Source organism: Pan troglodytes, chromosome 4 (genome assembly GCF_028858775.2).
Source record: "Pan troglodytes isolate AG18354 chromosome 4, NHGRI_mPanTro3-v2.0_pri, whole genome shotgun sequence".
NCBI classification, from domain to species: domain Eukaryota; kingdom Metazoa; phylum Chordata; class Mammalia; order Primates; family Hominidae; genus Pan; species Pan troglodytes.
The window spans coordinates 16718555-16743172 of NC_072402.2; the positions used below are offsets into that span (position 1 = coordinate 16718555).

The 24618-nt window shown below is 39.2% G+C and overlaps 1 protein-coding gene across 4 annotated transcripts in view; it reads right to left on the reverse strand.

The window, feature by feature from the left end:
• Window positions 1-24618, reverse strand: part of MARCHF11 (membrane associated ring-CH-type finger 11) — a 112598-nt gene that overhangs the window by 7713 nt on the left and 80267 nt on the right. For 3 of the 4 annotated variants that reach the window (XM_054684181.2, XM_003310631.6, XM_054684183.2), the window contains one exon: window positions 15839-16031. In XM_054684181.2, coding sequence (XP_054540156.1) covers window positions 15839-16031 — 193 coding nt within the window. Of the gene's footprint in view, window positions 1-2; window positions 5514-15838; window positions 16032-24618 lie in introns of those variants that run through there. The other variant, XM_054684182.2, reaches the window with a different exon arrangement.

Below are 24618 nucleotides of genomic sequence, written 5' to 3' on the forward strand. Positions count from 1 at the left end.
AAGAACAAGATGGCAAAGCCCAATTGTCAGATGGAGTCTCATCTTTTACTAATTGACAGTGAATGAAGCACACGCTTTTCTGAAAGGTTCTGACACAGGTTAAATTTGTCCTTGTCTTGCCATCCCTGTTTTAGTTAATGACCATCCCCCACGTCAATTAAACCAGAAGCCTAGGAGACACCACGACTCCTCTCTCCTCTTGCACAAACTTCTGCTAATTCTGTCTTCTTGGCAAACCTGAGCTGAAAGCGTAAGACGGATAATTTCCTGGAATGCCCACTCTTACATTTGCACAACGAAGTATTAATTATGATTCAAGATCCAGATTCTCTCACAATTTCTTCTCTGATGTACTCAAAATCAATCTTTCCCTCCTTCTACTTCCCACCACTCTACACAGAAAATATCTGCACTGATTTCCTTACTACCTGTACTATAATGATTTGCTTCTATGACTGTAATCCCTAATCAGCTGTGTGCTCCCTGACAACAGAACCATGTCTTATTTGCCTTTGGGAACCTGTTCTTATCTCAGTACCCAGGTCAAAACTCAGTCTTTGCTGAAAGAGAGGGAGAGAGAGACAGAGAGAGGAGAGTAGCTATCACTGGGATCTAAGGGGTCACAAGGAATGACTTGATCTAGTTGTGACTGCTCTATGAAAATAGAAAAGGATCTTGAGTATTGTTCTTTGAAAGGTTAAAGTAATATTTGCAGATGCCAAAGAAACTGAGACAGGCAGTTCAGGATGGGATTGGAAAAGAGTTTAGGGATTGGGGCCCATAGTTCACGAGTGGGTTTTGGTCTTTTGGGGTAACGGTGGTGAGGGGAACATATGGGCAGGGCAGAGGACACGGCCAGGGCAAAGGAACTAAATTCTTTAAAAGGATCTGTGTTCAGCCCCAGCAAACTGTAGCTGCCTCCCCCACTGTCTTGCTGGCCAGGTCATCAAATGTTTGCCTGTATCAATCACAAACTGAGATACTGGGCTGTGCCCAGGCCTAAAACCTAGGAGACAGATATGGATTCCTCCCTGTCTTTTCAGGCAAAATAGAGAGAGTAAAAAGGAAATTGTCCATTCCTCTGACCTCTTGCTTTTTTAAGAAGCCAATGAATCAATCATTCATTTAACTGATTTTTAAAATTCCTTGTAGATGGGAGTATCTCCTGATCTTTTAATTAGTAACCCTGGAGCACAAACCCACTACTGGCACATTCAAAGAATATTTCTCAAAAGCTGTGAAGGTTATATATTATAAAAAATATGGTATATCTTTTTTATCAATTTTTTTAAATGGATTAACAGAATCCACAGGAAAGAAAAATTGTTATATTATCTAAGTTTCTTCCCTACAGTGCTCAAGAAAATAAAACCATGGATATATTTTTTCAATAAAAGAAATAAAAGAACAAGTCCAATACTTTTATAGATAATAAATATCATAAAGATATCCCAGAGTTCTCCTATAATTGGTAGAATGGACTGGAATCAGTTACATTTTAGTTGAATGAAGTTTCAGTTCTGTCTCTCAATTCTTGGACAGATGAAACACCTTGCAGCAAAGGGGGGAGCATCATGTATCACAGGGGTAAGAACATCAAGAGCCTGGCGGACAAGCACAGTCACCGAATTTCAAAATTAAAAAGTAGTGGATATAATTTAATCCAACCCTCTCACTTTGGGGAATAAGGACTCTGAGACCCAGAGAAGTGATGTAGTGTGGCTTGCTCAGGGGCCTGCACCTAGGAAGTGTCTGAGCCCAGAATCAGAGCCAGACACAGGATGCCTGTGTGCTTGCTCTGCAACAACTCAGACATCAGGAGCCATCCTCAGCCTAAGCCAGTCATCACCAGTGTCTCCTCAGCCTGCGAAATGGCCAGTGGCCAGAAGGGATATTACACTGACTATGAAGGAGATGACAGAATTAAATTAAAATCTCTTTTCTGTAACAGCAAAGGCTGAGATGGGTAAATTTTTCTCTGGCCTTTATCCTAAAGGGTACATTGCAGCATTTGGATAGGACATAGGAGGATTACGGCAACCTTCACAATTTATGAATATAAATAACTCTGCAACCTCTGATTCAATGAAAACTGTATTTGGTTTAAAAAACCTATCAGTGTCTATCTTCTGTGTTAATTTAAGGTTTTAGCATGGGGAATTGCTTTGGTAGATTTCCATTTGTTTCCCACACTCTAATATATGGACTAAAGCCAGTTCTTAGAAGGAGACTTTCTAAGAACTTTTTCTAAGAGACTTGGTGGGCTTTTCCTAGTGGCAAGTGAAAATAAATACAACTAATTTTCTGTTTTTCTCCAACGGATAAACTGTCTACTGCAAACTCACAAAAAAAAAAGATTTTAATAATTTTCACAGTAAACCATACACATATTTGTTGCTCTGTTTTGGGGGAGTGAAAATAATATTTTTAAAGATCTAAATTGAAATGTCTAATTAAAACCTGTCTTTGTGACTAGTAATAAGCTACTTCATTTTTGGTGGCTTCATTTTTCACTTCTCTTAAATCCTACAGGAAGAAGGCAAAAATTCCAAACAGAAACTACCATCTAAGTATAATTAAAATTTGTAACTCTTCTATTTCACTGCACGACATCAGTAAGATGCTTATAATTAAAACTATTAATGAAATTTTTAACCTAAATACAAAAATGCTCAGACAGTAGTTTTCTTCATATTCTATTCTATGTCCTAGTAAGAAAATTCAAGATTGGGATGGGATTCTTTACATGGATAATTCTTATTAAGAAATGGTTTCACTCAGAACCATGGGAAGAGAGAAATGGCTTTTGTTATGGTGTATTCCCTGTTTTCCATTCCCCTTAATAATATTCCCCTTTGTTTTAGACTCTTTTGCACTCTATTAATTTAGAATAAATGAATGAATACTTTGGGCTTTCAAGGAAAATGTTTTTTCCATTTCTGATCTAAAATCAGTTCATCTATTATTTAAAAAGGTATTTACTCCCTAAACCATGTCTTAAGTGTTTGAGACAGAAATTTAAATAGCTTCACTTTATTGTTTATATAGAAAACATTTCATAAGTTCTTCAAGTTATTCAAGCTCAGCATATAAAGAGGGGTTTTTACCAAACAATAAATGGAAGTACGTGGGTCATCTTACTCATTACACAGGCTGTGGAGTGACAGGGTCTGGGTTCTTATTTTGGGTCCTGCTCACCATCTGTTTGATCTTGGGGAAATTGCTTCATGTGTGCCTTTGTTTTCTCATCTCTCAGATGAGAATAACAGTATCTGTGCCTCCTAAGGTGGTTGTGAAAATTAAGTGGGAAAATCGAGGTAAAATGCTTAGAATGTTGCCCAGATCACAGTAAATACAATCTTAGATATTACTGGAGATGCATTTTTAAAAACCCTATGTCAAATTCTTTACTTGGAAGTGGCTGAAAACATCTATGGGCTTCATTTCTATGCTCAGCCATGTGGTTCCCGATGGCCCAGAATTTGTCTCCCCTGCCCTGCTGGCGCCCACGGTTCCACATCCTCAGTGTTCTGCATAGAAGCATCACTTAGAAGAATGGTCGTGTTCACATTTCTTTGAAAGAAAGTTCTTTGGTGCAAAATAGTACAAATCCAAGAGTTCCCCAGAGGGGCAGGGTTCGTTCTGAAGTACAATCTTCAGGTTTTCAGGTTAAGGGAGTGGCCTCCTCTGGGCCTTCTCCAGTGAGGGATGGGGACAGGTGGCTCTTCTTGTAATGGTGTGACCTCACTGCTGCACAGTCTACTTTCTGCTTTCTCTTCCAAGGAAAGCCTCCCATTCCCATGTTGATTTGGCCTCTTACATAAGCTCACTTTAGACTTCCTGGGGATACACTCGGATCTCTCTGAGGCTATGCAGTTGCTCCTGAGCCTCATGTATTTGGAATTCCCACAGCCTCTCTTCTGGAAAGCCATGGAGTGACAGGGTAAAGCCACACAAAACACACACACGTGCACACTCATATATGGGATAAAGCCATGGGAGATGTGTCCTCCTGGCCTCTCAGCTACCCTCCATGGTGATGGATGGTTTGAGCCCTGACTCCTGAGCCTCCTCCATCCCCCTAGACCCATGTGATTCAGGGTCCATGTGGATGGCTTGGCCTAACATACACAACCTATTGCCCTCTACTATTCATCCTTTGCCCCAGCCTGGGCCTTGCTCTTCCAGAATCCATTCCAATTCCAAGCTCTGAAGCTCTCCCATCCCATTGTTGACAACCTCCAATGCCTCCCACTCACCCACCTTCTTAATCTCAGTGCACCCACTTCCACCTCCTAAAGACTTTGAGGCCCTAGACCGCATGATCTTTTCCCAATGCACCACCTTCTTTCTGGCTTTGGATCCTTCCCTAGCAGCCTAGAAAGCTAAGCCCATCCTGGAGCCATTCTCTCCTCACTTGAGGGGAAAGGCAAGGTTGGTCTTGCTGCTCTGCCTTCCAGAAACTCTGGAGAACAAGACCCAATCTTAACCCAGTCTCACCACTTCACCTCTCTGCACCTACTCTTCATCCCTATTGGGCAACAGCCCATAGCCACATGGCCTTGTGGATCTTGTGGCCTTGCTCTGGCCTCAAGGAGGTGCTCAGTCATGCCCAGTGATTCTGCAGGGGGCTCAGCCTCCTCTCCCCAGGGCCCTCAGCAGCTGAGCATCACATTCATTGCTCTCCTCCGAGTCTTTTCCCACATTGTGCTTTTGTCTAAGCAGATGGCCACACTACCTACTTACTGAGAAATGAGGCATCTTTTGAAAGGAGGCCTCTCAATGTCTCATTCTCTCAGAGCAGAATATACAGCTGCCTCCAGCTGTGCCCACCTCCCCTCAGGACACAGGGTCCCTCCTGTACAAGGCAAAGCCCTTCCTGGGTGCTGGGCTCTCGTCTCTTCAGTCCCAGGGACATCAAGCTGCCCCTTCCCATCTCTGGATTTTCACTCTTTCTTCTGATTTCTTCTGGGTCTTTCTTTTCAGCATCCACCCATGCCTAACACTACTATTAAAGTAAACAAACAAAAACCTTTCTCGATTCCACACCTCCTTCTGGCTTCTACCCTCATTTAACTGTGTCCTTTGTCAGCTAAGATTTGTGAACTCACCTCTGAACCCCCTTCTGCCCATCCCAGCCATTCTCAATTCACTGCGGTCTCGCATCCATCCACGTTACCTCCACATTGCCAAGTCCAGTGAGTGATTGTTGGCTTGACTTCACCTAACCCTTGACAGAACATCTGGCACTGTTGGCCACTTGCTCCTCCTCCTAGAAGTTCCCTCCTCCTCATGTGCCTGACCCCACTTCTTTTCCAGCCACGATCCTCTCCCTCCCCTTCCTGTTTCTCCACCGTGTTCCCCAAACTGCTGCTCCTCTCACCAAAGCATTTCTCTGCAGACACTGGTTTCAACTGCCAGATACAAATCTCCAGTTCCAACCTCTAGCCTGAGTTCCAGACCCTTAAATCTGGGTGCACACTGGCCACATCCACTTGGATTCCCCAGAAACTCTGCAAAAAGAAAACACTCAGAATGAGCCTATGACCTTTCTCTCCCTTAGCCCTCTTCTGATAGCCAGTGTTTTAGCAACTGATGGCCCATCTCCCAATCAGCCTCTGTGAATGACACTTGAGGGTCTCTTGCTCTTAGCGCCCCCACCCCTTCCATCCTGCCTCCATCCAGCTGATCACCATATCTTGTGATTAATCCCTTTTAATTCTAGCAGCTTCCCAGCAGTCTTAATGCAGGCCTAATCAATTGCCTGGGTTATTATAATATTTCTCACTTTTTCATCCCTACTCTCCTTTATGTTTCCACGCTACCAAACACCTCTCTTTAATATTAATCTTGATCAGCCACATTCAGGGATCCTTCTGGGGCTTCCTGAGCATTCAGTTTGGTCTCCCTCCCGAGCTCCACCCACAGGCTCCTTTTCCTTACTGCTATGCCTCAACAAACATCTTTTGTTCTTGCCATACCAGATTTCATACGATGTCTTTAAAAATGACAGGACTTCATATGTTACTAGGTCTAGGCTTTTGCCTCTCTTGGGGCCCCATCCTAATTCCTGTTCTTCCTTAAAATTCTTCTCCCCCATAGACTGCTGGTCCTAAGTGTAATTAACCTGCCCCGTTAGCTCTCACATACATTTCTCTCCTGGCACTTTCAGGCTATAATTGCTTATTTCCCTGGCTGTCTCCTCTTCCTCAGGTGGAAAGTAGGGAATTGTTATATTCCAGGGCTCCACAAACCTTTTCTGTAAAGGGCCAGATAGTAAATCTTTCAAGCTGTGCTAACCTTTCATTCACTGTCACAACTTCTCATCAACAGCACATAAATACATGGATGTGGCTGCATCCCGGTACAACTTTATCCAAAGGCGCCAAAGTTTAAATTTGCTACAATTTCCACATGTCATGAAATAATATTTTTAAAAATCTATTCAACCATTTAAAAATGTAAATTAGATCCCGGGCTGTACAAACACAGGCGGTGGACTGGATTTGGCCCTCGGGCTGCAATTTGCCAAGCCTTGTTCTATTTATACCACTATCCCGCACTCCAGGCTCAGCAGCACGGTAAATACGCAATGAATATTGGCTTGACAGATTACTAATGCTGCTTTGTCTAGACTGCCCCCAGTGAAAGAAACAACTGACAGTGTCACACTATCTCCTATGGAGGAGACGAAACTCAACAATAACATATTTGGTCTGCTGTTCTGCTAATTATATTAATGTTTATCCATAAGAACTTGAATTTTACAGAGTCAAATAAGAGCAAAGTGTTAGGTTGGGGTGTTTTCCCCCCTTGAGGGGGCCTTAAAGGGTTAACTAGCCTTGAGAGGCCATTCCATGCGCAGCACTAAGGGGCAAGCAGCAAAAACAAGTTCCCTTCTATGCTATTTCCCAGGATTTTAAAGGCAATGGTATCACTCATAACCAACTATGATAATAATCTTTAGAGACATCGGTGAACATCAGTATGATTAAGGCATAGAAAAGCCCATAATTTGTACCTCCAGAGAAGAGAAAAAATAATGGCCTACTTCTCAAAGCATATAAAGGATAAAGCGTTGTTTCTCCTCTGACAATTTCACATCACAAAGGGCTGCTCTGCCTCCGCTTTCCAGGGGCTTTCCCAGTATGTGCTCAAAGCATGAAGGATCCGAGGCAGGGACTCCTGTTGGAGGATAAGCTGCTGCTTGTGTTTCAGGCTCATCACGTTGAATCAGACTCTCTCTAAATGAAGCTGAGGCATTTCCTGGGGCACGAAGCATGCTAAGATAGTCTGAAGCCAGGAAATAATGATCTGTGCTTGTAAAGGAATTCTACTCAATTTAAGAAATGATTCCTAATGAGCTACCAGAACATGCCAACCTGCAACAGTCATGTCTGTGCGAGTAACAGACACCAGGCACAGCCAACCTCACAGCCCAGGGCTCCTCCACTTGGGATGAAATTTGAAGGGAAACTCACAGGGGTTTGGGCAAGAGGAGAAGAATGTTCCTGTCCTTCCTGCAGAAGCAGTTGTGCAAAGGTCGCCTTAGTAGTCAAACTGTGGTGCTCAGGAAAATGTAGTTCCCAGATCAAATTATAAATCAGGAAATGGAAGCATTTCCTGCAGCAGAGGCGGGTGATATACTTCTGTCTGGAGGGAAAATTGCAGTGATATGAAGTCTCCAAAAGGAAATACTAGGCTAATCAACTCTCCTGGTTATTAAGCTAAATAGTGTTTAAAGTGAGCTTCATTCTTCACGTGCCCTATGATTTATGCAGACACATCCACGTTAATACTTCCCATGAAACTCAAAATGAGATAGACACAGCAAAACCGCCTCCTATAACTCGCCTGCCATGTAACCCAAAGTGTCAGCCTCGGCAGGTAAGCAGCCTTCTGCACCCCCACTCCATGGGTGAATGCTGACCTGTCAACTTCCAAAGCTCGGCTATCCTCAGTGACCCCAGGAGCTCAGATTCCAGGCTTGGTAATGGTGGCAGTGATTGAGTGGTAATCGAATGGTTGGATTTGGGCTCCAAAAGTCTTGTGATGAAAGTCTTTTGATGAAAATTGATGACACTTTTGAATGGTGTGCAGCTGCTCTGCTTGTACAGCTCTGAGATGCACGGGGCTGTTGGTCGTTGGCAGCTGTGGTCTCCACTTCCCGTAGAGAAAGTATCTTCACTGTGCAAGTGGCCCCGAATCAGACCACACTGGATTCTGGTGGTCTTGGCTCTCCACAGGGAGACCAGGAAAGAGCTTAGTCTACTCAGACATCCCCAAACCACATAAGCCCTAAAGTCTTCAGTGGACATTTTGATTGTTCTCTTGGTAGTTTTACATTCTTCACTTGAAACTACCTGATAAATTTCATATTTATTCATAAATATTTTACAGCTTAAGAAATCGCTACCTATCGACAACGATCCAAAGGCCTTACCAACAATTACACTTTCAAGCACGCTCGTCTATGGTTGATGAACCTGTGTGGCAATGAACTTAAGGCTCTCCTGCGGTCTTGGGCAAACTCATTTTTTTCTGCTGTAAATTATGGCATATTTCAACTTCTAATGCTAATTTCTTTCTCTTTCCTTACACTAGGTAAGTTTTTAACCTAAAATAGTTTAAGAAATCATTGTCAACTCCTGAATCATGCTGAGAGATACCGGAGGGCACGAAAAATTTTTTAAAGGAGATAGTCTAAAAGTCATGTGTATTTTGTTTGAAATGGATTAGAATTTTTTTCTTTAGCAGTAGATTTATTTACTTAATTATGCTTTCCTTATTCTAGCTGGTTTATATTCATAGAAAGCAAACTACAAGAAGGACGACAATGACCTAAAGGCATCATTTTAGGGGGAAGCAACACTGGTTTTAAATAGACAAGTAGTCATCTTCCATGTGGGAAACTTATTTGTGATCACAGAGTTTGATTATCCTGAATTTCGTTTTCAAAATTCTTCACCTTTATTCATACAACACAGAGTTAGTAAATGTATATTTTAAGTGTCGTGTCAATAAAATGTTAGATTACGTGAAACTTTTAGCTACTCCATCTGGAAAAAAAAAGTAGCAAAGTTAAGCAGGAGAAAAATATTATCCTCACTTTAAAAAATGTAAATATATGTCCAATATAATCCATCTAAAACCATAATAATACATGGTATTTATTATGCTGAAATTCTATAATGAAATGTGAATGTATTACCAACTGGTAATTCAAAGTAGTTTTCTTGTGCGTGCCAAAGTAGCTCTAGCTAGATATATTATCAAATAGGACAAACAGATTTTTTAAAAGGCTATAATAATAACTGCAAGAATTTACACAGGCCAGGTGCGATGGCTCATGCCTGTAATCCCAGCACTTTGGGAGGCCGAGGCAGGCGGGTCACTTGAGGTCAGGAGTTGAAGGCCACCCTGGCCAACATGGTGAAACCCCGTCCCTACTAAAAATACAAAAATTAGCCAGGTGTGGTGGTATGTGCCTGTAATCCCAGCTACTCAGGAGGCTGAGGAAGGAGAATCACCTGAACCCAGGAGATGGAGGTTGCAGTGGGCCAAGACCATGCCACTGCAATCCAGCCTGGGTGACAGAGCAAGACTCTGTGTCAAAAAAACAAACAAAAAAAATAATTTACATGGATTTAAAGAAAAATTATTTCATTTCAAAGTACAGGAAAATAAAAGTTTGTTGGAGAGCATGAACTTTCTGTAGAAGGAGCAATTTTTTTTTTAGTATTAAATATAACTGGTACAATAAGAAGATATTTTGATCTGATCCTCATTCTGGCATATCTCAGGTTATTTTTTAAAATTCCCTAATCTCTGTAGCTTTCAAAAGAAAGACAACATAAACAATTACATTATACTTTAATTCATTATTTCAAAACAGCCTCAAGAGAGATATTTTTGGTTCCTCGTGGGTATACATCAGGGATCAATCAGGGATCAGAGTGAGTGTGTGTGTGTGTGTGTGTGTGCCTATATCTCTTCCATTGTCCATGCTTGTGCTTTGAGAAATAAAATAATATGAAGAACAGGCAATAACAGGATCAATACTTTAGCCACAGAGAGAGCTATTTTTCTTGAAGCAATTTCAGGAAGCACTTTCTACACTAAAAAGAGACAAACGGAGAAATAAAATCCCCTTAGTGTTAAAAGTATAATAGATTTTTTTTTTTAAAGTGATCCAAAAACTCCTAAAGTGTGCTGAAGAAGGCAGGGATTTTGAGAGGCAAAGGTCTCTGATCTTGATCAGTTCTTAGTGTTTACAGATTAGAGCTCGTCTATGTCCCTGCATGTCGCATCCCTGCGATCCCAAAAAACATCAGGCAGGATGTGCTGCACATTGGCATGACCTATGTGAGCCATTTTTATTTTTATTTTTTAGATAAAATTGTCCCACAAACTTAAATAGCTATGGAATTAATTTTAAGAAAACTACTCGAATGGTTAAGTGTAGTTAAATCCACTGATTCAAATGTCAAACAAGTGATGATATCCATAGTTGGCATGGTATGAGGAAAAAGGACCTCATATGTATTGGTGGGTGGGGTGGGGGGGGATAAACTGATAAAGCCTTTTTAGGTGGCAATGTAAAAGGACTTATCAAAATTTACATAAGCTTATTACTCCGCCGGGCGCAGTGGCTCACGCCTGTAATGCCAGCACTTTGGGAGGCCAAGGTGGGTGGATCACGAGGTCAGGAGATCGAGATCATCCTGGCTAACACGGTGAAACCCCGTCTCTACTAAAAATACAAAAAATTAGGTGGGCGCCTGTAGTCCCAGCTACTCAGGAGGCTGAGGCAGGATAATGGCGTGAACCCGGGAGGTGGAACTTGCAGTGAGCCGAGATCGTGCCACTGCACTCTGGCCTGGGCGAAAGAGCAAGACTCCGTCTCAAAAAAAAAAAAAAAAAAAAAAAAAAATCTTATTACTCAACCCAGACTTTCCACTTCTCAGAATTGTGCTAAAAGAAATATTCATGTAAAACGATGTCCTTTACAGCATGGTCCCTAAAGGCAAAAATTGGTAACAACATACAAATTCATCAGTAGAAAAAAGTTTAAATACATTGTTGTACATCTGTCATAACAGGGAAAGATCTCTAGATTATATCGTTGAGTGAAAAAGACTATTTTCTCAACACCATGTACAGTATGATCTCACTTATAAATAAAATGCGGAAGTATCCATGTACCTAAACCCACGTAAACCTAATGAAAAAATCTGGATGATAAACATCAAAATGCAGAAAGGGGACATTTCTGCAAAGGGAGTAGCATAGCAGAATTGGGGGTGTGAGTTAAGTGGTCTTTTTTTAACTTAATAGATTTCACAATTATAAACACAAATTTCACATGTGTTTGTATATTATGTGGACAATTAGGAAAAATTTTAAGAGACCAAAGCAATCCGTGTTTTTAAGTGTTATAAACATAATCAGCATCTTCCCATAGTACTTGAGGGAAGATCAAAACATTTCCAGACTTGGATTTGCCATTAACTTGCGGTGTTGATTAGAGCTGGTACAAGCACTACCATCTCTATTTTGCAAATACCACTGACGATAACAGAGTTTTGGTTTGCTGCTTCTATTAACCAGAACTTGAACTCACCTCATCTGGTTCTATCAGATGCTAAAATGACTTGGTGACAGCCGTCACTTTTTAGATGCAAGTTAATCAAATAAATCCTGTCATCACATGGCCCTCTTCTGGTCCCTCAAACTTTTAGTCATTAATAAACATATTCTTCTTGTGGCACTAGCTTCCCTTGAATCAAAGGGTCAGTGGAAATGATGGTCTTCTATTTTTTCTCAAAGTGTCCAGGGTGGAGTGAAGAAGCAAATCCTCTGCCCAAGGCCTTCTGCCGGGCAGGTGTGCTTCATTTCTGAGTTTGCTCATCTTCCCTTGTCCACTGTGCAAATCTTTTTTAGTGGGAAGCCAACATGAGCTTCCTCGGCTGTTCCTTCACCCTAAATTACTGCCACTAGCTTAAATCCTAAAGTGACTTAAATCCTTTCTATTAGTTTTCCTGATTTACAATCATGCCATCTATTTAAACATGTAGAAGCACTCCCCAGATATAATCTCTTTACATTCTAATTTCCTTAAAACAGATGTGAACTTTGTAATAAGTACAGATTGAAAATTGAATTCACATTTGATCCATAGAAGTATTCTTAAAAAGTCCAGTAACAAAAGGAGTCATTTGTCAAACATGTCTCTCCTTTATCACTGTCTAACTCTTGGCAATCACACATACTTTAACACCCTTCTCTTAATTCTCAAACTCATTTTCACTTTATTCACCTCTCTTGGAAAAGAATTCCTTTATCACTTAGGAAATGCAACCCATTTATAGAGACAAAGGGAAACCTGTTATTCAAGCTCTTATACACTTACCATTCCACTATGTAGAATCTGTGTCTAATATAATAGTCACTAGCCACTTGTGGCTATTTAAATTAAATTGAAAATTAACTTCTCACTAGCCATATTTCAAGTACTCAATAGCCAAATTTAGCTACTGTCAATAGAATTGGATGCCACAGATACAGAATATTTTCATCCTTGCAGAAAGTTATTTTGAACAGCCCTGATCTAGATGTTTCAACTATGAGAGCAGCTAGACCCTTGAGCGAACTCAAAACGTTAATAGCAAGAAAAAAAAAACTAAATATTGGGAAAGAAGAAACTGTATTAATTATGAATGAAAGCAACAAACAAATTCACCGTGCCTAGGAATAAGTAAATAAATTTCCCCAAGTAAACAAATGTTCTCCAAATCTTAACTTCTATTTAGCAATCCAACTCTCCCAAGCATTACATAGACTGGCTGGATGATAACATTTTTGGATTCTGGAATAATCTTCTACAGATTTTCAGAATTATTTTTTCAAATAATATTTATGAAGCTGCCAACCTGTTTCTTCTACTTAGGTAGAATCAAGTTTGGAAAGCTTGGACAGACGGGAAAGAGGGATGTCTCCAATTACATTAAAATCCTTTGAATGGGGAGCCAATCTCACATCTTCCCATGGCAAGTAGGAGGCCAGCTCTCTATTTGCCAAATATCTGTTCATCTGCTTGGCTATTGCTTCCCCATGAAATCGGCCTGAAACCTTCCCCTCCCTACACACAGCACCGCAGAGTTCATCCCTCCTGGTGTTCAACTACCCCTTCCTGTGCATACGTCCACAACTGTGCACATCCCACTGTATTCTAATCACTTACTTACCTGCCTGTCCTCCTCATGAGCTCCTTGGGGAAGGAAAGTGGGTGACTCTTATTTTTATTCACAGAACCTAGCACTGTTCAACACATAGAAAGTTCCTAGGAAATATTTATCAAACTGAGCCGAGGAAATGGGACACAAAGTTGTAAACCTGCTTTTCACACTAACTCTGCCTCTAAATCTTCCAGTCGGGAGTATTTAAGGAACAATCAATATAATCTTTGTTACTGTCTGCATTTAATTTGCAGACATTTGAATTAATTTGAAATATTAGCAGGAGATCTTCCTGGCTGCAATCCAATTGGCTATTGGTAGACTAGGAGTATTTTGCTTTCTTTACTATAATAGTTTCTTAATTTACTGGGGAAAAAAATTAAGATATTCTCCAAGCCAGAACAGACTAATTAGTGAAACTGCCAAGTAAAATAAACAATGTTCAATCAGAATTCTTTAATTTTTTTCAAAATATACAAATAGATCATGGAATGATAAAATTAGGATTTGATGAGCCAAAACACAATGAAAAGTGCCGTCAATATTTAAGACTCAGATAAAATACTCATTCTCCCAAGTATCTCCAGAAAAATGGCAACTGTTTTTGTTTCTAAGAAATTTGACTTTATAAAATGGGCAAATGCTCAAATTTCAAAAGAGAAGCTTGAAATTGTCATATATTACTAAAAGATTATTTGTTCATATGTCTGTGCTCTTGAAACCAGAACTGTAATAATCTTGACCAAAATATTAATATTAGTCATCAAAATTTAAGATATAATAACTCAGCACTAAATGCAAGTTCTGAAATTTAAAAAAAAAATCATTTCCTGATCAGGAAATGCATGGTCTTTTTGAGTGTTTATACTGAGGGCAAGAAAGTCAACTGGACTTTTTTTCCTTTCCAGGTTGGATTGGGAGCTAACTGGCTCTTTTATTTTGCATCTCCCCTTTTAATATCAATGGAACACCTCATTTTATATCATTCATGCTGAAAGACAGAATAAACACTGTCTTTGAATGTGTTAAGGGATTCAATTTGTGGATCAATTTTGTGATTCTTCTTTATTAGAGCAATGCCCTAGAGATTATATTTGAATAAAGATTTAGAACTTCCAAATGCTTTCATATGCATTATCACATTTCATGCAAACTGTTCATATACATGATTAGCTCAATTATTCAGGCAACATCTCTTCAGTTTATATATTATTCAAAACATTTCATTCTTTTATTTTTTTCTTTCTGGCCTGAAATTTGATCATTTTCTTTCCTATTAGACTTGTACTAGTGAGAAAGGAGGAAAGAAAAAAGTAAAAAAAAAAAAAATCATGCTGACAATATTTTAAACATTTATAGAATTCTTTTAGAAAAAATGACTGAATATATTAAAATTGCTATTCAAATTAAAGCTCTAGTAAGTAGAGGCATTAAGTTGAAGTGATCTCAAAGTTATTCAATGTTTCCAACTTAATCAAATATACTTAATCTACAACTTCTAATTAATAACGTAATTGTTTTATAATCATTATTTCCTTTATTTAGACTTGCATGGTTGGAATTATCCTTTGCATTTTTATAGGTGAGAAAACAGAAGTATGGAGGGATGAAGATGACCTGCCCCGGCAGAGGCCCGGATTAGAAACCAAGTCTCTTGATCCCAAGCTTAGCATCCATCCGCTGAAGCTGGTAGTCCTCAAGCTTCAGCATGCATCAGAACCTCAGAGGGGCTGTAAAACCCAGATGGCTGGGCCCCACCCCTGATGTTCCTAATTCAGTAGATCTGGGTGGAGCCTGTGCACTTCTGCTACATCAGAGCAGGAAAATGCTCCCAATGCCGTGGTACCTCCCCACAGCCACCCACACCGCTCTACCCCTCGCCGACTGGTCACCATCGCGATGCCTGTGCACCTCACACACGCCACATAAATGCTGCATGATTGGCTTCCGTTTTCTCACAGTACTAGGGAACAACAGATGGGTCAAAGGAAACACCGAAGTAACCTTTCTGTAGGGTTTATTTTAGCTAAAATGTTCAATACTTTTTCTCTTCTAAGTCACTGAGTTTATTAAGTAAAACAAAGAGACACAGGCCAGCAAGGAAAACTGTTCCCAAGTCCCTAACCTTCCAAGGGGTCCCTTTCTGCCCTCAGAGAATCTGCACAGTCATCATGATGTAAGACATCGAGATGTCTGTCCTCTCCCCAAACACACAATACAGTACCGCCATTTGCATCAGCCAGGACTTCCCCAGCTTTGTAAAGGGAAACTGGTTTGCTCTCATTCCTTAGAAATAAATGACTATCCTTGTATCACTCACTCTAAATAATTTCTTCAACCCTTCCTCCTTTCTTTCAGTTGCACAATATCTCACTTTACATGGGCATTATCCTGTTAATTTTTTTTCAAACTACACGGGAATATAGATGCTATGCTTTCTTAGAAAAGCAGCCCAAATGTGACCCGCAGCTAATTCATTAACTGGAGAACTGAGATAAGTCAATCCACAACATTCTCTATTAGATCCGAATGGTGAAAACGTAAACGCTGAAAGAAATGGATTACTGACAGTGTGTTAACGTTGAAGGTCATGGTCTTACCTATGCACACTAGATCCATAAAACCATACATTCCATAGCAGATCTGAAAAAGGATGTCCTTCCTCTGCCACACTGCATAGGGGCTGAAGGCTGACCAGAGGAGCCAAGTCACACTGGCTATTAAGAACAGGGATCCTAGGATTACAGCAATCATCTGAACTTTCTCAACCAGTGTTATAGAAATGCTCTGCCACTAAAAGAAAAACAGAGGCATGTAAGAAAGGAGCTGTGTATAATTAAAAAAGAAAAAAAAAACATTTTCAGTCCTGTGTTTCTTTTCATAATGTTAGACCCTTTGAAATCTGATGAGACCCCAAATGAATTTTTTCATTTCATCCAGGCTATAAAAAATAGAGAAGCAGATAAAGATTAATGACTTGCCTTAACTTCATTATTTTCAGTAATTCACCATTCTGTAAGTTTAATCTAGTTTGATTCCAGATAATAGTACTGAGTGTGAATGGCTAAGGAATATTTAGTACCTGGAAATCACATTATTATCTTTCATGCATGCATGAAATTAAATACTCTCTGACCATACATGGTGAGAACTTCTCTATCTGGTAATTTAGTTTGCTCTTAATACATTTGGCTACTGCAAAAAGCGGGAACTGTCTCTTGTTTTTGTAGAAAAAAATGTAAAAAGCAAATAAGTTATATAAGAACATCACTGAAAAAGTCATTTAAGATAACACACTAGAATAATCATAAGAGAAGTATAAAATTGTACATTATCTGTTATTGGTACATTCCATATACTCAGATATTACTGACTTTTTATTATCTAATGAGTAAGCCATGAAGTATTTTTGTCAAGATTTAGAATTTGTACCTACATGAAGTATCTTTGAAACTCACAACCATTTTCAGCATGTACTCTTCAGTGGGGCAAATAATTTGGTGCCCTAAGTATCAATATTCAAAATAATTTACAGTACAAATGATCAAAAATCCTTCAAGACTGCTATTGACTGGAGAGAATTAATTAATCATATTCTCACTTTTGCATAATTGAAGCAGAAACGAAACAAGAATTGTTATTAAGGTTTGCCAGTAAACCATGAAACTCAAAACAACCTGCATAATTTACTCATCCTGTGTGGAAGAGCTCTGGCTATGGCAACATATGGCTTCTCAGAAGAATTCTTAAACAGTTTTTTAAATCTTTAAAAAAATGAGCTTAAGCAGTCAGTGTCCATTGGATCAATCTGAAATTTCGTCAAACTCTTTACTTACCTTCAATCTGAACTTATGCATCCCCAAATGGCAAGTTTATGACACTGATCCTCTCTCCCTCATTGTCTGTCTCTCTGTCACACTCTCTCTCTCATACACATACCATAAATAAATAATTTACATGTAACATTTTTAAGTATGTATGTGACCTTGCATATTCATGATACTATTAAATTCTACATTTGTTAAAGATTAAATACCAATGTACATTTGAAATATTTCATTCTCTAAAGTCAATTACCTTATTTTTGTTTTAAATAACAGAACCGAACAACACTGGTGAAATACTGTGAGAAAGAGATTTCCATTCATTTTAATGTAAAAATTAATTTAGTGAGAAATGGTTTGTGCTTTTACAATTCCGAATGAATAATAATTAAACTATTTCATAAGTGGGAGTTGAACAATGAGAACACATGGACACAGGGAGGGGAACATCACACTGGGGCCTGTTGGTGGGTGGGGAAAAAGGGGAGGGAGAGCATTAGGACAAATACCTAATGCCTGAGGGGCTTAAAACCTGGATAACGGGTTGATGGGTGCAGCAAACCACCATGTATACCTATGTAACAATCCTGCACATTGTGCATCTGTATCCCAGAACTTAAAAGTAAAATAAAATAAAATAAAAAATAATTAAACTGGTTGATATTATTTTGTCATTACAAATGAATCAAGGCTGTATTCCAAGATGTGTCTGAAGTTGTTTTATTCCTAGTTTACTGACATAATTTTAAGTACATTTATTCCAAACTGCCAGGCCTTCATATCTTTAACCATTTTAAATCTGATGTCACCAAACAGATATGAAGTGTCAGTATCTCTTGCTCTTGTTCAGTTTTGATACTCACTAAAATTTGTTTTGAATGCAATATGGTGAGCAACGAAAAAAATCGCTATCAACCATCCTAAATGGGCGCTACCATGTCTATACACATTACTTTACCCTTTAGCAATTTATTAATCACATCAGATAGACGAAAAACAAAGCATCCTTTAAGTCCATGAAGCGTGTTTGTGTGTGTGTGTGACTTTCATATGGTGGGCCGCATGTTCGAAATGTGTATGCCGGAACTGGAGGAGTCCTAGGTAACCAAAGGGGAGTAACAAGGATTCACCAAGAAGAGACTTTACTGATATCTATTTTCTGTTTGGCAATAAGTCTATGATGTAATCTTAGGGGAGTCAATTTGAATAGCTCAAAACTGCATAATGAATTATATTTGGCTTCAATTAGGCCTACTAATTAATTGATCCAAGCCTCCTTGCATGATAATTCACCGTGTTGTCTGTAGACATAGTGTGGCTAGGCCCTACTGAATGCTTGGATTTGGCAGGATGGAAGTGATGGTTGGATGCACTGGCTGTAGTGTTTCCTGGGACCCAGGAAATCGAGTGGCCATGCACTGACCCTGAGGTGCCATCCTCTTCCATTTTCTGTATGGCATGCTTCTGACACATGAGGTGTGGCTGCTTCTAGGTGAGGAGGGTGAATGAATGAAGGGAGAGGCTCACCAGAAGCAAGAAACAGGGACGCTTCACACTTGTTTTGGTGACAGCAAATTTAAATTTGTGTACAATTCAAATGCTTGGCAGTTTGGAATGAACGTGTTTAAGATTATGTCCGGAGGCAAGGAAAAAAAGACCAACCTTTGATTACAGTACACCGGGAAGCTTAACTATTCACTATCATCATAGAAATTATTTTTGTTGTAAATATAAGAAGTAATTTGGGATTTTTGAAGATTATTTTTTAAAGAAGGTTAAATTGTACAAAATCTATAGTGAGCTCCCTGAAATTTTTTTTGGTTTTATATCACTCTGCTAATAATGCAAATATGCAAATGTGTTTACAAGTAAACAGACGTTCCTCATATACTGATGAACCTTAAAATTAACATCATTTTTGAATAATTAATGAACACACATCATTACTAAAACCAAAATTACTAAACTCAATTATAAACACAGGAATTTCCCTTTGAAGACAGCTATCATCTTGGTAATTTCTCTGCCCACTATATACAGTGCTTTCTTACATGTACCATTATGTGCAAAAAGGAGGGTTGTTCTCATTCTTCCGCTAGAAGAAATAATTCTGCCTTCGACCAGTAGAAAACACTCACCCAGTGTCCTTGTCCTTGGAGGGTGTGCATTATCTAATGGGTTCAGCCTGAAGGAGCTGTGTTAATGGGCCATTTGCTTCGATGATAAAAGTAGAAAATAAGTCTCGTGGGACTTCTCTCTCTATCCCAATGTTATATCCATAAGTTTTGGAAATAATCCAAAGGCCAGGATTTAAGTTTGTGAGATTATTTCCAAAACTTTTCAGTGAAATATTTCACTGTCTCCTCTAAAGAGACACATAGGAGTGTGTGTGTCTGTGTGTACGTGTGTGTGTGTGCGCACGTGTGTGTGTGTTGCATTTAACTTTCTTCCCACATTTGGAAAGAAAAGTAATATAACAATAGCCAGATTGGCTCTAAATAGTTGCTACTGCTTTCTTTCTTTCCGTAATAGTTGAATATGTGTGATTCTTTCATATTCCTGAAAAGCTGTTTACTTCTACAAAATAAACAATTTCATGTACTGTTTCCAGCAAAAGTGGGACCAACTGGCACCTCTTTTGAAAGCTCACCCTCATTTAGTGCACTAGAAGAAGTAATTTAGTAATTTACTAAATTTAATAATTTAATAATTTTAGCTTCTACTTGTACAGGACTGATACATGTCAGGCACTTTTCTAAGAGGTTATTTATTTGTATTAAGTCATTTAATTCCCACAACTCCTCTATGAGGGAATTACTATTGTTATCCCCATTTTACAGGTAAGTAAACTGAGGCAGAGAGAAGTTAAACAACGTGCCCAAGGTTACACATCCAGTGAGGATTGGAGCTGAGGTACAAACCCAGGTATTCTGGCTTCCAGGTTCATGCTTTTACCACTTATACTAGACTATGTAATAATTCCACCGAGAGCTTTGATAACAATTAATGGCATACACCCTGCCTCTTCAGTGCCATGACAGTTCTCCCGATGAAGCTTCCCAGTCTGTCTTCTCTAGGCTATTGAAAGAGCTTTCTAGCTGAACTTGAAGCTGTGAGTCATTCCCTGCTCCTCAGAGTAATTCCCCGGGGTTCATTCCTAATGCAAGGGGAGATGTCCCTCTAAGCTTCAGCAAGGAGGGCTAAATGTTTGCAAGGTGAGCTGCCCCTCTAAGCTTCAGCGGGGAGGGCTAAATGTTTGCAAGGGAAGCTGCCCCTCTAAGCTTCAGCGAGGAGGGCTAAATGTTTGGTTCAGCACATATCCTCAGTGTCTGGCAGAAGGATCAAAAAGGGATGGAGGGCGATTAAGAGGAAGAGAGGAAAGGAGCAGGGAAGGAAGGAAGGAAGGGAGGGAGGGAGGGAGGGAGGGAGGGAGGGAGACCCCTCAATTCAGCTTCATATGACTTCTTTTTATTCTCCCAAACGCACTGTTTACTTTGGTCCCTCTGTGTCTTTGAGCACGCTCTTTCCTCAGCATGCAACGTCTGTCTCCTCTTTATTCAACTGATCCATCTGTCCATACCTGGCACTAATGCCACCTCTTGTAAAGAGCCATCCTCTCTTGCACTTCCTCTCCTAAACAGGATCCTTCGATCTGGGCCCCCACTGTCCACTATTTATACTTCTGGGGAAAGCTGGCTTCCTTCCTTCACACTCAAATCCCAGATAGCCGTATCTGTCCCCATTGTCCCTGGACTGCAGGTTTCCCGGTGGCAGAAGCTGAGTCTCATGCCCCCTCCTGTGCACCACAGAGCTGAGCACACCCAGGAAATGCTGGAAATACACGGAATTCTGACTTTAGTTTCCACCACTCATCCAACTGCCAGATTTGCATTCTCTGCATCCATCCCATCAGTGACTATGGGATAAAGATCCACTCTGGCCAAGCCACCAGTTAGTCAAGAAGTGAGAACTCAGATCTGTCTCCAAAGCCTCAGTTCTTTCTAAAATGCCCTTCTCTCCGCCTACTCTCTCTGCTCTCACTCCTTAATTCCCTACTTAAACTGACACATCCTGTATCTGAAAGGAAAAACAACACGGGCTCAGTCATACCTATTTGAAAGGTGGCTGTGGCAATGGAAAAAATTCAACACCTGCAAAAGCAGTCCAACAAAGTTCCAAAATCTGACTCATACCTTTCTAAATGGCATCTCCAAATATTTCTTGAATCTGAAAGCTGCGGTTTGTTAATTTTAACACGAAGACGACAAACTCAAGGAGTTATATCTCTTTAATTTTAATGAAATTTTGGGAGAAATTAAATAACTCACATTGGATATTATGTAATATTCTCTTTACATGTAAGTGCCCAGAGATGTATCAATAGGGTCCACCAGTCCTACAAAGATTCTGAAAATGTACATGGCCCAGAATTGGGTATCTTTGTGTGGGAAGTTCCGTGTTAGTGGAGTATTCTCCATGAGAAATTAGAAAAGCACTCCAATAATTTCCACAGATTGCTGTGAAACCAGGCAAATACTGTGTTCTTATCAATGAAGTATGACTAATTAATGGAGGTTTATTACTGCCTTCAGAGAATAAAGGAGGGAAGAGAAAGCTATGAATTTTCTTTAAGGAAATGACAGGATACTCCAAGTCTCTTCCTGCACAAATCCCTTCCAACCAGTAAGCTAAGCACTTGAGAAAGACATACACTACTCCATCAGGTCTCTAAGAAGCTATTTAGAAAAAGGTGGACCTGTCTTTCTGTTGTCTGAAAGAGTTAATAAACCTTCTCAATTTAGGAACCAATTTCCTCTCTGAAAATAGCACATGCTCAGAGGGAACTAGGCTGCACTCCGAGGGAGAGAAGACCTGTTCAGGGTGCCTTAAATCATTCAGTCTCGGGTACTGTTTCATCTTTGTTTTTACAAGGCAGGCCAGAATGAATCATTAGTTAATAGATTTATAGTATGATGATTTATACTGTGCGCTATGACAGGTGGGATCACTCAACAGTGTCACAGGAGAGAACACCTGCTCTTAAGAGGTGTCCTCTTCAGAAAATGAATTTAGCTAAAACTTACATTCAGTCATCTTTAGGTGGTGTACAAATTGCAACACTAAAGTTGGGATTTGAAATGCTGGCAGAAAACATCTCAATGTGTAATCAAGTTGACATGTAGATAGAAAATTCAGTTAATTATACGCCCTTTCTTTGTAGAGCTGTATTTATAGGCTGCATATTAAAAGTGATTTTCATGATTTGGTATGAGTCTTTTCTGCTAGAAAAGCATTTTCACAAACTTATCAGAGCTGAGCTAAAGATTAGACAAAAGGAATTTGCTTTGCCTAAGAAAGAGGAAATCTAAACAACCTAGAGAAAATCATTAGAAAACATAGAACCATTTCTCTGGAAAAACTGTTAACAGTTAGTTAAATGAAAGAGGAATATAATAACTGATCCTAAAGATGGAAAGAGCAATAAGGAGATACTACAAATAGCTGTATGCCCATTAATCCCAGAGCATAAAGGAAATAGGTAACTTCCTTGGAAAACTTAATTACCAAAACTGACTCAAGAAGAAATGGAATGTATGAATAATTCTACATAGAAATGGAAGTTGTCATCAAAAGCCTTCCAAAACAAGATAACAAACACCTCCAGGACCCGTTTCACCAGATGTTATAAAGCATTTAAAGACAACATTTTATCAATCTGACATAGTCTGTCTCAGAAAACAGAGGAGGACAGAACATTTTCCAACTCATTTTATAAGGCCACACAACGCTGATACCAAAACCTGACAAAAACATTATAAGAAAAGACAAATTTCAGGCCAATATTCTTTATGAGCACGGATGAGAAGAAATCCTCTACTAGATATTAGCAAATTGAATCCAGCAATATATAAAAACAACAGTGCAGCATGAGTGAGTGAGGTTCACCCTAGAAATGCAAGGTCAATATAACATCCAAACAGCAATCAATGCAACAGACCATATTAGAAATAAAAATATCCTCTCAGTAGATGTGGTAAAATCATTTGGTATACTCTCATTCATGATGAAAACTAGGAAGAGAAAGAAAACGTCCTAACCTGAAAAGGGCATCTAAAAAACACTTACAGATGGGATCATACCTAATTGTGTGGAGGGGAAATGCTATCTTTTCTCTGATCAGGAACTAGGCAAAGATTTTCACCCGTTTTACTTCTATTCAACCTTGCACTAGGTGTCCTACTCAATGCAATGAACCAAATAACAAAAAGAGAAAAGTATGAAGATGATGAAGGAAAAACTTTAAAACTGTCTCTCTTTTTAGATAGCATGATTATCTGCGTAGAAATCCCAGGGAATTTACAAGAAAATCTGTTAGAATTAGTAAATGAATTTAGCAAAGCCTCAAAATACAAGATAACAGGCAGGGTGTGGTGGCTCACACCTGTAATCCCAGCACTTTGGGGAGGCAGAGGCAGGTGGATCACCTGAGGTCAAGAGTTCAAGACCAACCTGGCCAACATGGTGAAACCCTGTCTCTACCAAAAATACAAAAATTAGCCAGGTGTGGTGGCAGTCTCCTGCAATCCCAGCTACTCAGGAGGCTGAGGCAGGAGAATCGCTTGAACCCAGGAGGCAGAGGTTGCAGTGAGTTGAGATCATGCCACAACACTCCAGCCTGAGAGGCAGAGTGAGACTCCATCTCGAAAAAAAAATACAAGATAACAATGATCAATTATATTTAAATATCAGCAGCAAAAGGTTGAAAAGTGAAATTACAAAAACAATACTACATAAACAACAAAAATCATAAATGACTTAAGACTAATTTTTTAAAAAGATAATCTACAAACTGTTGTTAGATAAAATTCAAAAAGAACTAGATTAGATTTATTTTTTTTAAAGTTGGAGTGTTCTTGTTAAATGATCCTCCAAACCTCTTCTTCCTTGTTTCTACACTTTTGATGTACACACTTTTTAGCTTAATAAAAGCCATTTTCTTTGTAAAAAGAGGAAAAGAAAAGAAAAATATAGATGTGAACATTAAAAAAGGAATGCACACCTATTAGAAATGGGTTTACTAATGGAAATTTTTCAAGAAAGATGATCAAATTTCCAAGAAATACGACCCACTTATTTCTAAGAGAGAAATATGAATTTGGGTTATGACAACTATGAATCAGCTCCTGTCACATCAGCCACATGGTAGAAATTTGATACTGTATGGAGATATATTTAGTGTTTCAAATTTTTATAGAATCATTATAACCCATAAAAGAGAGGGAAAAAAAGGGTTCCTCAACTGCTTACATATTATCATGCAAACTATCACTTTGTTGATTTTTCACTGATGTAATTTCATTAAAAACATTTTTAAATGCCAAAAATAAATAAGACTCATATAAATTACAGTTGTGGCAAAAAGGCTCACCATTGTTCAAATAGTCATTCTCCTCCATTTTAACTTCAAAAGTTAAAATAGGAGCAAAATAGTAACAGAAAAAAAAAAGCTTCTTGTTTTGTTTGGTTTTTTAAAAAGTTTTTTAAAAGAGACCACT